The 13318-nt window shown below is 41.9% G+C and overlaps 1 protein-coding gene across 1 annotated transcript in view; it reads right to left on the bottom strand.

Moving 5' to 3' along the window:
- Positions 1 to 1564: 1564 nt before the first annotated feature.
- MCUR1 (mitochondrial calcium uniporter regulator 1) overlaps positions 1565 to 13318 on the bottom strand; it is a 29689-nt gene continuing 17935 nt past the window's right edge. Inside the window, exons 7-9 of the mRNA XM_032341149.1 lie at positions 8492 to 8545; positions 5580 to 5694; positions 1565 to 4751 (exon numbers count right to left, since the gene is read on the bottom strand). Of these exons, the coding sequence (XP_032197040.1) occupies positions 4696 to 4751; positions 5580 to 5694; positions 8492 to 8545 (225 nt within the window). The 3' untranslated portion in view covers positions 1565 to 4695. The remainder of the gene's footprint in view (positions 4752 to 5579; positions 5695 to 8491; positions 8546 to 13318) is intronic.

Below are 13318 nucleotides of genomic sequence, written 5' to 3' on the forward strand. Positions count from 1 at the left end.
AGCCCAGAGACACCACCTGTTACAGCGTCTTTCAGGATGATGTGAGGCTCATGCACACTATAAACTTATCAACTTCTACAAAAGCAAGAGAAATAGTAAAAAATGCTTCTGTAGTAGGTAAAGACAGACTTTCATGCAAGGGACAAGAGGCCACACAGCAGCTGTTTCTTCCCTCCTGGGAGAACACACGTTGTGGATGGAGTCAGAGGTGGCCAAGGAAGAATTCAAGCACCTGTGCGAGACAGTAAGTGCGGGAAGGACGTGCTGAAGAAAACCATGAGCGCAGCTCCCTGGGCTTTAATATTAAGTTGACCTGAAGCTTCAGAATCATGAACCGATGAGTGGGGGGTGAGGGTGGGGATTAATTTAAACTGAGAGAAAAAGAATTAGGACTTTGTAAAATGTTCCACTCCTTGTTCCTGAGAGTGCAGGAGTAGTAACAGTCAAGAGCATGTTTGCAACATGTAAAAGCGACCTGAAGCTGGGTGTTGCCTGTTTACGTCAAGGATGCAGATGCCCAGTGCCCAGACCCCTCCCCAGCATCCCGGACCCTCGCCCGGAAGCTGTGGAGTTAAAGTAGAGGTGCCACTAGCAGGACGCTGTGTGGTCAGAGCTCTGCTGTGGAAAGCCGGAGGTTTTGGTTCCAGAGAGAAAGCTGTTTCTAGAAAATGTCATTCTTTGAAGTGTGTTCTTATTTTGAAAGCCATCAAAGGCCCCAGGCAAAGATTAGGTTTTCAGGTTGCCGCACCCTCAGATGTGAAAGCAGGACCAGGTGGGAGGCTGTGCACAGCGCCCCACACCCTGCACCCCACACTTGCTCTATAAATACGGGGCTGAGTCTGCAAATCTGTCTGCAAAAGTCTGCAAAAATTTGGGGACTTTCAGGACCTTTATGGCTCACCTCAGGTCTGGTTTATTTGACTAACTTGGGCAGACTTCTGATTGGAGAAAATGAAAGTTACCTAACATTAATTTCTGGGCTATTTCATTCATCCACATTCCCAAGGGGTTTGCTTTTCTCTGAAGCAGACAGACGTTGTTACACAGAAGGCCACCTGCACGGAGTTGACTCTTGAAGAGCTCACTCCTTGCGCAGCAAGTCCGCAGGCTGCCACTGTGGCTGCTCGCTTCCAATCCTTTCTTCAAGGCTTCGTCTAGGTGAACGAACCCTCCAATCACTAAGCGGTCAGGGATGTGCAGGTGTTTCAGTTGTCCACAACGGAAGCTGGTCTGAGAATTCTGCCCACCCAAAGGCGAGGTAAGAGGTGCAGAGAGGGGTTGATTGCATTTTGACTTTTGCCCTTCTTGAACTTTAATCATAAGCCAAAGGCAAATTCCTTCTTGCTCCAGCTAGCCTGATCGGGACTTCGATTACTCGAAAACTGAGTCCGCGCAGATACTTCTAAAAACTTGTAATTAAAACTCATTTACCCCTCTATGTAAGCCCCCAGTTCTAACCATCTCGAGTCACAGTTTTCTGTGAATTCCAATGTACACAGATAAGTGAAAAAAATCTTTTTCTCTTAAAGCACTTCCCCTCAAGTATTTTACACGAGCATGTTAATTCTTTTGAATAAAAAATTTATTTTGCAAATCAAGTAAGCACTTTCAAAGTTATCATCTATACAACCCCCCTGTTTTAGGGTATTAGGTTTTCTTGTAATACACCAGTGCTGTCATATACAATGGAGGGAGTAACATTAAAATACAGTGCAGGCAGAAGTTGTTTTCAATTTGCCAATCCACTGAGTAATTCAAATAAAAGGTGTAGTAGTTACATAGAAACAATGAAATATTTTCCATAATAAAAATACTATACCCACTCATATAACAATATGTAACTGACTATTCGGTTAAGTGATACAATGGTTAATAAATTGATTTGGGTTATAATCAAAAGAACAGAATCAGAAGAACATGAATGTAAATCTAGAAGGACAGATATTTTCAAAACAAAATTCCAGTGAAGGGCTGAACATTCTCAAACACAAAGAGTACATCAAGAATAAGTGGTTTCTGTTTAACATGTTCTCTTTAGTGTCAGGAAAGCCACAAATTTGATAAACATATGGTAAAGCCCAAGTTTTCTAGACATGAGTTCTGTAGTACCATTTATGTGTTATTTGTTCAGAAGTGATGCCAACCCCATCAACAGAGCATGGCGGGAGAGGGGGGGTGGGGGCGGGGGGGAGGGGAAGTGCGCCGGAGCTTAATGGTTAAGTAACAGGCAGAGGCGGCAAAGGAGGCGGCTGGAGGCCGGGACACGGGGAGGGAAGCTCACGTCACTCTGTGCAGCTAGAAAGGGAAAAGCCCGGCTCGGGATTTTTATTTTTAGAGTGTTCCGAGACAAATTCCAGCAAGATGTCTGGTTTGAGTCAAGCCTTTCTTCTTGAACTTGACTTCACAACTGAGGTACTTGGCATACTTAAGGGAAAAAATGAATACACTCAGATTTATTTTTCTTAGATATTCAGGTAGAAAAGCAGCTTAAGGGATAAGAACAGCCCAGAAATCAAAATCCTGTGTCCTGTAAAGAATGCTATGGACAGACAGGTTTTGCTTATTAATGGAACAGGAAACAACAGAGAATTGGAGTTTAGGCTCTTTAAACAAGGAAAGGGCAGGGGAGAGCAGAGTGTAGGAATGCAGAGGCACCCCCAAGAATGGAAAGGAAAGCCAGAGTCTGTCCATTTGACGTTCTGCTTTGGGCATTTGTAGCAAAGGCGTAGCAGGTTACATGTGTGCTACCTGGCCCTGGTGAGTTTCCCAGGTGCTACGGCCTGGGTTACCTGGAAGTTGTGCCAGGCATCCTTCCCCTTCTGAAATTAGGCTAAGGCCGAAGTTCCTAGGGGATCAGAATCCCTCTGAACCAAGCTAGTTCAGAAAGCCGTCCCACCATGCTTCTGGTGTTCACAGACGCCTGGGCCAGCCAGCAGTGGGAAGGGTATGCTTGTATTTCTGGTTTATATGCTTTTGAAACAGATTGCATTTGACCAAACAAAGGGAACACAGTCCCGAACCTTCCTAACCTCCATCTATGCATGCAATCTGAGCCACCAAAAGGCAAGTTCATTGTTCCCAACGCTGCGGGTACTGGGAGTCTGTTCTGTACTGCAGAAAACTACACACCAAAATCCAAGGCCCAAATTAAGTGACTGCTGCAGCCAGTATAAACCAGTAGGAATGTCATCTGGAATACTTTTGTTAGATAAAAGAGTTTCACCCCACTGAATGATATTTTCAAATATTTTATCAGGAAGTAAGGTCACTTTGCTTGTTTCTAACCTATGCAAGTTAAGTGTTTGCTTTGAAACATAATTGCATACAGTGCTTTTTTCCTCTTGGGGATTCTTTTGATTTTGGAGGAGTGTCTGTGCTCCAGGCCCTTTCTCCAAGCTCTTACTAACAATAGTTATATTAAGTAGTTGCAAATGTGGTCTTAATGGGATGTCATTTACTTAAATTTGTAATACTTAAGGCAACTGCTCAATGTGCAGTATTTTCTGGGGATCCTTTTCTGAAAGAGGAAGCACAAATGGCTACAGTATTTTACAAAGCCGTTGAGATAATTTTGGATCAAGTTTAAAACAATCAAATAATTATTCACTTTGAAACTGATACCACTGATGCCAAAGTACTCGATTTTCAGGCTCATCTGGAGTTCAGCAGCTTTGTGCTAAACATATGTTTCAAAAAAAAAAGACACTGACTTACATTTTCTGAAGTTTAGAAAGACATCCAAAGGACAAAGGTAACTTTTTTGCTGATGCGGTTACAACAGTGACAGCGGATGATTTATCCTACCGATTCGATCAACATCGATCAAAAAGTGCACATGTGGTTTCTCCACTGTACCAGGTCCCATGCACATGCGTGTATGCAGAGAAAGACACTAACCCGCTCTCCACATTCTCTCCCACACCAGTCATTCAAATAACGGGAGAATGTCCTTCTCTGTAAGAACCCCAGCAGGAACACACACACACACACACACACACACACACACACACAGTGCAAGGGTGGGAGAGAAATCTAGCACTCTGAGAGGCAAAACCAGAGTCCCCATTTGTAATGATTACAAAATTTCATTAGGCAACAAGATTTTCTGGCTGAAAGGCACATGAAAAATAACCATGACAACTTACTAAGACAATGGAAATTAAGAGAAAAATAACTGCTTTAGGGGGATAGTACAGGTGAATCATTAGCACACCAACCCACTGGGGCTGCCCCCTAACGTGGGCACTGGCTGAGGGGAAGGGCTGGGTCGGAGGGACAGAGGGTCTGGTGCTCTCGGTTTAGTTTTGGTGATCCTTTAGCACTTAGTGAAGTCGTTGTGCCTTTTAAGTGGAGGCCCGCCAAATCCCCTATGTGACAGAAGATTAAAAATTGTAGGGTTATATAAATATTTACTGTTGGCATGTCCCACAGGTTAGACCAAGTTCACTGGTCCGGCTGAGTGGGGTCTTCCGTGTTTTGTCCACCACCACTCAGCGGTACAAAGGCAACTAAACTAGAAAAGACAAAAGGAACCATTATTCCTTGGTTGTATGTCCATAATCTGCATAAAATAAATAATATATATTAAGTCAAAACTAGGGTTAAAATCTGGAAATGGGGGAGGAGGGGGAAGAGACCCAGCAATCTGGTGTTCTTAAGGCAGAACAATAGGGATCTCTTTAAATAGACACTTTATTATATCCACAGGCGATAAAATCCCAGAGCTACTGTTAGGCACGTAAATACAGATCCTGTAAGAAAAAAAAAAATTGAGCATAGTATTAGTTGTGTTAAGAGTTACTTAAAACAAAAACGTTTTATTAAGAAAACATACAGATGCTTTTCTACTTATCCACCAAACAGAAAAACCAACCCAGGAAACTCAGATCGCATGGGAGGTGCCACATTGGACGAGACACCTGCCCACTAAAACACTCTGCTCTCTGCAACAGTCTTCAAAGTAGAAAAGTATCCAAGAGTCAGCGAATACTTTTCAATGAACCTCAGAAATTCTGTGATCACAAAGGATATGTGTATGTACTATAGAGGGCCACACCCTTTAAAATGTCACCAACAAAATTCCACTTCTAACTGCTAGTATAACTTGAATATATTGATTAATCCAAAATGTTAGATGTGAATTATAATAATCACCGGGTTGTTTTTACATGTGAATTTTCATTCCCTTTTTTGGCTCAAAAATTACAAAACCAAAATTAACTCCTTACAAGGAGTGTCCCCGATTGAAGCAGGAATATCACAACTCAAAAGACTTTCCTTCCATCCAAAAAATACGGTCTTGAATTTCACTAAAAAAAATCCCAAGTAACGACAGTTCAATGACAGTATCTTATAAAACTTAAGATTCCACTGGTTGTAAAGCACATTATTTTACTACTAAGGAAAAAAAAAATACCAATTACTGTATGATACTCCACCTATCGGAAATGATTACCTGCCTTCTAATTTCAGAGACATTAAAAGATAAAAAAAAATGTGTTAGAATCGAAGAAACGCAGTTTTTCCAAATTTTATGTATTTTCCGCTTGTTTGAACTATCCAGACGCAAAAGAGCTTACCTGCTAAATATTTAATATTATCGAGCTTGTGTGACTCCAGCATGGTTTTGAGGCCAGCAACCTCAGTGTCTATCTTCCTGTCTGTCTGGGTGACAGCCCGATCTTGCTGGGCATGCTTTCAAAACAAAGAGATTCACAGCAGTAAACCACCTGGGATACACCTGCCGTCCCCTCAGCTCCCGCCGTCCCACAGGAAAGACAGGCTATGCTCCCTACGCTTAGGGAGACCTGGGCTTTAGCTTTAGTTCCAGTATCCTCTGTTATGTTGCGTTGGTCAGGGCCTTTACTGTCTCTGGGCCGGTTTACTTTAATTTGAAAAAAAAAAAGCCACAAAACTCACCAAAACCCCAAAACAAACACCACTGGCCCTGTCCTCACACAGGACAACCAAATGTGATAATGTAAAAAAAAGCTTCTGTAAAAGATACACTGGTCTACAAATTAAGGTTAAAGTGAAAAGGCAGTCTGTACTCAAAGACAATAAAGGTACGTCATTTTTTTCCCTCTTGGTGAAAGGTATACAAAAAATGCTTTCAAAAGTGAACACAGGGGGGCGCCTGGGTGGCTCAGTGGATTAAGCCGCTGCCTTCGGCTCAGGTCATGATCTCAGTGTCCTGGGATCGAGCCCCGCATCGGGCTCTTTGCTCAGCGGGAGCCTGCTTCTCTCTCTCTCTGCCTGACTCTCCGCCTACTTGTGATTTCTCTCTCTGTCAAATAAATAAATAAAATCTTTAAAAAAAAAAAAAAAAGTGAACACAGGGATGCCTGTCAGTCGGTTGAGTGTCTGCCTTCGGCTCAGGTCAGGATCTCAGGGTCATGGGATCGAGCCCTGCTTTGGCCTCCCTGCTCAGCGGGGAGCCTGCTTCTCCCTCTCTCTACCTGCCGCTCTCCCTGCTTGTGCTTCCTCTCTCTCTGACAAATAAATAAATTAAATTAAAAAAAAGAAATAAAAAGTGAATGCAATCTTAGATAATCTAAAGGTATTTGCCTTGACACAATTCCTATTCACATTTTAAACTTTTCTTCTTTCAAAGGTCAAACACCAAGTATTTTATTAGTATGAGGCGTGGTTATACCAAAGACTTATTTCTGTTCTTTTCCAAATACAATACAGTTAAACTAGATACACAACCATCCTCTAAGGGTGGCAAGTTTGGCTGATATTATAAAGGGGTTGTAACATTTCATTAATGCACAAAAATAATTCACTAAATATCCCAGGACAAGTACAACTGACCCTTTTACAATGTTTTTTTTTTTTTTTTTTTAAAGATTTTATTTATTTATTTGACACAGAGAGATTACAAGTAAGCAGAGAGGCAGGCAGAGAGAGAGGAGGAAGCAGCCTCCCTGCCGAGCAGAGAGCCCAATGTGGGGCTCAATCCCAGGACCCTGAGATCATGACCTGAGCCGAAGGCAGAGGCTTAGCCCACTGAGCCACCCAGGTGCCCAGACCCTTTAACAATGGTTTAAAGTACATGGGTCCACTTACACCTGATTTGTTTCAATATGGTACGGTGCTATAAATGTATTTTCTCTTTCTTATGATTTTAATAACAGCTTACTTTGTTTTAGTGTATAATACACATAACATATAAAATATATGTTAACTGACTGTTTATGTTATCAGGAAGGCTTCTGTTCAACAGTGGGCTATTAGTAGTTAAGTTTCTGGGGAGTCAAAAGTTATATGCAGGGACGCCTGGGTGGCTCAGTTGGTTAAGCAGCTGCTTTTGGCTCAGGTCATGATCCCAGCGTCCTGGGATCGAGTCCCACATCGGGCTCCTTGCTCAGCAGGGAGCCTGCTTCTCCCTCTGCCTCTGCCTGCCATTCTGTCTGCCTGTGCTCGCTCTCATCCCCCCACCCCGGATAAATAAATAAAATCTTAAAAAAAAAAAAAGTTATATGCAGATTTTTGACTACGTGGGAGGGTCCCTAACCTCCCTACTGTTCAAGTGTCATTTGTATGTAGTTCTTTATGGCTAACAAGTCTGGTAATGAACAAGGAAATAGAAGTCTGGATGAGCAGAAACATATTCCAGAGGAATACTCTATTATTCTCTGATGGAAGTGTCTTGCACGTTTAAGAGGTCCCAAGTAACAGAAGGCAGAAAAAAAGTAAAGCATGCTGTAAATTTGAAAAGTAATCTAAAAAATCGCCATTCCTTATTATTCTTCAATCACTGGGATTTAAACTTTCATGAACATAAACAAATATTCTATTAAGTGCCAAGAAAATTCTAGGATACCGCACTTCTGGGTACCTGCCCCAGAGAAGTGAAAACAGGGACTCCCAACAGATACTGGCACAACCACGCCCACAGCAGCGTGACTCCCAATGGCCAAAAGATGACGGCAACCCACGTGTCCACTGGCAGGATAATCCAGCTGGGGTCTATCCGCAAATGGAATGTTATTTAGCTTTAAAAAAAGGAGGGAAATTCTGACAGGCTACAACATGGATGAGCCTTGAGGTCATTATGCTAAGCAAAGTCAGGCAGTCCCAAAACAAATATTGTGTGATTCCACTTATATGAGGTTCCTAGAGCAGTCAGTTCATAGAGACAGAGAGCAGAATGGCGGTAGGCAGGGGCTGGGGAGAAGGGAATGGGAGTTAGCGTGTGACAAGTCATTTCAGGGCTACAAGATGTAAAGAGCTCTGTGGATGGGTGCCAGTGATGGTTGTATAAGGATGTGAATGCTCTTAATGCCACTGAACTGTTCGCCTAAAAATGGTTAAGATGGTAATTTTATGTGTACTTTACTACAATGAAAAAAAAACCCCAAAACACACCCTAAGACACAAAACTTGAGAACCCGCCCCCATAACGTATCATTACAAAGGACAATAACCACACGTGGATGAAGCCAAGATGAGAACAATGACCACGAAAAGTAGTCTCATTTCTTACCAATGCCACCATTTCTGTCCTCATTTCCAGCAGCTTCCTTTCGTTCAACGAGTACTGAAACCAATGAACATGGAACACAGGTCAGATTCTGATGTATTCCTCTCTCTCCTTTCCTGCTGCCTTAAATATTCGGGTCTCAGTACTTCCAAGAATATAGGACACTAGACATCACATCTGGAATCAAGTAGCCTACTTGCCCCTTTCCTTTAGATGTATTTTTTTGAAGTTTCTTTCCTTTCTCCTTTTCTTTTTTGAAGATTTTGTTTGTTTACTCGAGAGAGTCAGCGCACAAGCAGGGGAAGTGGCAGGCAGAGAGAGAAGCAGACTCCCCACTGAGCAGGGAGCCTGATGATGGGGCTCGATCCCAAGAGCCCAGGATCACGACCTGAGGGAAAGGCAGATGCTTAACTGACTGTGCCCCTGAAGTGTCTTATTTCTAAGCCACTCACTGCTCCAGTATCTGGGTTCCCTTTGTCACCTTTCACCTCTCTGCTTCTGTCATCTGTTCTCTGTGATGCCATGTGGCCCCTCCCCCTACCGTCACGGCATTCTCCAGGCACCAGTTTGCATGGCTGCTGAGTCATGTGCTTTCTGCTGCTTTTGAGAGGGTTGCAAAAGTGAGGAACAATTTAGTTTGGGAGCTAACCTGTCACAATCACAAAACTGGTCACTACCTGAGGCTTAGACAAAGTTAGGAAATGTTATAAAATTGGAGGAAAAATGGTTTCAAGGAATATTTTTATGTGACAGGCATTGCCTAAAGATACAATATAAATACACTGGTACAAGATAAGCATTAAACCATCACATGTTGATTTAAATTAAACAACAATCCACTTGGGTGTGTCACAATCCAGTGTTACTGAAGGAACTCACCAGCATTCCCCAGAATCAAAGTGGTATCCTGCCTTTGGCTATTGACTTTTTAGGGGTCAGGTATTGACATTTATGCAAAAATTTAGTGCAATTTTGTTGACACCGAGACCAAAATCAGACACATCTCCTTAGTAGTAGGTATTAGGATTTAAATGAGCAAATGAAAAATTAGTATTTAATTCTTCAGTAAGGTAACACTATGATAGGGGAGAAAATCAGTGCTTATGTATCTAGAAAACTTTCTAGCTATAAAATGTTCCCCTGGACTACCAGGGTGCTAGGGTATAAAAAATAATATTGCTCAGAAATTTTTAAATTAAAAAAAATTAAAAAAAAATTTTTTTTAGAAGTTGGAGAAAACCCCCCAAACCCTAAACCAAGTACCAATCAGAACCAAAGAATGCTGATCTAGTCTAAACTTCAGGGTTTTAGAAGAGGAAGGAGCTATGCATCGAAATGCCACAAGAGGGCAGGGTGGACTGGATTTTTCAGTCAGTATTCACCCGCCTCTAGAGAAAAGCCAAGCCTCAATCTTGGTCCTGCCGTGATTTTTAAATTAACATCTATGTGACTCTATCTCCCTGTACCCCACAGTGGCTTAGAGGTCATACTGCTCTGAAACTGGCTGTAAGTAGCACCAGTTATACAACTGAAACAGAACTTTATTCAACAAGGAGAGGGAAGGTCCTGTCACTCCTCTTTGCCAATGCGCAATAAATACACACTGCTGTCCTGTACTCAAGTCTTCTCAGTTTAGGATGACCAAGAACCACTTCTCAACTAGGTTAGAAAGGCCCATCCACTCACGGGCTTTCACCCATGTTCAGCAGGCGCACAGCTCTTAGCTATGGGCATCTTCCTAAATCAAGTGCATTCAGATTTTTTGCTAAGTACAAAACCCGTAAGGTCAAAGGTAATTAAAAGAGTTTCTCCTTCGGGCGTCTGGGTGGCTCAGTGGGTTAAAGCCTCTGCCTTCGGCTCAGGTAATGATCCCAGGGATCCTGGGATCGAGCCCCGCATCAGGCTCTTTGCTCTGTGGGGAGCCTGCTTCCTCCTCTCTCTCTGCCTGCCTCTGCCTACTTGTGATCTCTGTCTGTCAAACAAATAAAGTCTTAAAAAAAAAAAAATACTCTGCCTTCAGCAGGTCATGATCCTGGAGCCCCATGGAGCCCAGCATCAGGCTCTCTGCTCAGTGGGGAGCCTGATTCCTGCCCCCCCCCAACCTCTCTGCCTACTTGTGATCTGTCTGCTGAATAAATAAATAAAAAAAGAGTTTCTCCTTGGGGATGGGGGTGTGGGATGGGGTAACTGGGGGATGGACATTAAGGAGGGCTCGTGAGGTAATATACACTGGGTAATATATAAATAAGACTGAGGAATCACTAAAACTAGTAATACACTATATGTTAATTAACTGAATTTAAATTTAAAAGATCTAATCTGTTAAGATGGTTAAAAAAAAGAGTATTTTAGAAGAATTTGAAATTAAAATTCTAAATAACAGTGCTATGCAGAGACATTTGACACCTAAGGCAAAAGGAAAGTTTGGATATTTCATGTCATAGATTTTATGTTAATTTAAGTATTTTACTACTGAAGCATTATTCATCCTAATTAAAATTTTTTTCCTTTTCTAGAGACTAATCATACACTAGCACCTGTTAAATATTTTAGTGATGCTAGGTGAATTAATCTTTATTGTTGAAAAGTGGTTTTTGAGACAAGAAAGACAGGTGACATGGGAATAATGATTTTGTACAACAAAGCTCAACTTAACTCTTGAAATCCAGAGGTGGTTCCAAAATAGAGTTAAGTACTTATTTGAACTTCAGTATTAGCTTCACTTATCATTGTAGTACATTTTGGTTAAAAGCAAACTGAAAAACCAGGAGACAATGAACAACTGTGTATACCCAGTTTCTACATGTGAATCCAGTTCTGTATTAGTTAACATATGCTTCACATAGCCCATTTCTCATTATTCTAAGAATAAAGAAGGTATCTAACCACTGCTATCAAATTCAAATAAAGCCTGAATGAGAAGATAGATGGGTTAAAAGTCACAAAAGGCAACTCAACATTATTATTAGAGGGGCGCCTGTGTGGCTCTCAGTGAGTTAAGCCTCTGCCTTCAGCTCAGGTCACCATCTCAGGGTCCTGGGATCGAGCCCCGCATTGGGTTCTCTGCTCAGCAGGGAGCCTGCTTCCCCCCCTCTCTCTGCCTGGCTCTCTGCCTACTTCTGATCTCTGTCTGTCAAATAAATAAACTCTTTAGAAAAAAAAAGACACAAACTTACAGCTGTAAAATAATTTAAGTCCTGGGATGCCATACATGGAGACTGCAGTGAGTAACAATACACTATCTGAAAGTTGCTAAGAGAACAGATCTCAAAAGTTCTCATCACAAGAAAAAAATTTTGTACCTACGTGTGATGACAGATGGTAACTAGACTTACGGTGGTGACCACCCTGCAGTGTATGCAAGTAGCAGATCAACATGTTGTTCCCCTGAAACTAACATAATGCCTTCTATGTCAATTTTAACTGAGTAAAATAAAAAATTGAAAAGTGTTGCTGTGCAAACTTGGGAAAAAAAAATAGTAGTTTATGCATTATTTTTGAAAAACCAAGGGCAGCAGAACTGTATCTGCACACTTTCTTGAGTCCTGTACACAATCCCACAAGTTAACCACACAGGTGCAAGTGCCCTTCCACTTACTTACAGCCTACATTTCTGAGACCCCCTTTTCTTTTTTTAAAGATAGATTTATTTATTTATTTATTTGAGAGAGAGAGAGAGAGAGCGCGCGACAGAGAGAGCACGCGCACGCGAGCACGCACGTACGTGTTCACACATGAGCAAGGGTAAGGGCAGAGAGGGAGGGAGTAGCAGGCTCTTCACCAAGCAGAGGGCCTGATGAGGGACCCAGGACCCTAGGAACATGACCTGAAACAAAGGCAGACGCTCAACCAACTGAACCACTCAGGCACCTCTTCCGAGATCTTTCTGGTAGCAAATGCACAGAAGTACTTTTCATAATTAAAACTTTCAATTTAGGGGCACCTGGGTGGCTCAGTGGGTTAAAGCCTCTGCCTTCGGCTTGGGTCGTGATCCCAGGGTTCTGGGATCGAGCCCCACATCAGGCTCTGCTCTGTGGGAAGCTTGCTTCCTCCTCTCTCTCTGCCTACCTCTCTGCCTACTTGTGATCTCTGTCAAATAAATAAATTAAATAATTTAAAAAACAAAACAAAACTTTTAATTTAATGTAACTTAAAAAATTGTTTTGAATTTATATTTGGAAACAATGCAATCAAGTCATTAAGATTTCTCTATTTAAAAGTTAAAAAAGGCTATATGGGGGGCGCCTGGGTGGCTCAGTGGGTTGAGACTCTGCCTTCCGCTCAGGTCATGATTTCAGGGTCCTGGGATCAAGCCCTACATCGGGCTCTCTGCTCAGCGGGGAGCCTGTACCCCGTCCCCTCCTGCCGCCTCTCTGCCTACTTGTGATCTCTTTCTGTCAAATAAATAAAATCTTTAAAAAAATTTTTTTAAAAAGACTATATGGAAATTTTTTTAATCTTGAATTTCAGCGTACAATTAAATTTAGTATTATTCAAGGCAGATGATCAACTTCACTTTAGAAAAATCTGGACCTGTGGAGGTTTAAGTTAGATGAAATAGGGTGAGATTTGGTTTGATTTCTTTGGTTAATATCTAAATCACACATAATTTAGTCTCTCTCCCTCTCTGAAATAAAATGAGATTCAAACTTGATTTGACCAAGAGTTTCATTTTTTAATAAGGTTTTACTTTTAAGTAATGTCTACACAATGCAGGGCTTGAACTCATTACCTCAAGGTCAACAGTCATACACGCTCTACTGACTGACCCAAGATTGGGAGCCAGGCGCCTCCCAAGATTTTCATTTTATTTTTCAAAGTATCAAACTT

Source organism: Mustela erminea, chromosome 4 (genome assembly GCF_009829155.1).
Source record: "Mustela erminea isolate mMusErm1 chromosome 4, mMusErm1.Pri, whole genome shotgun sequence".
NCBI lineage: Eukaryota > Metazoa > Chordata > Mammalia > Carnivora > Mustelidae > Mustela > Mustela erminea.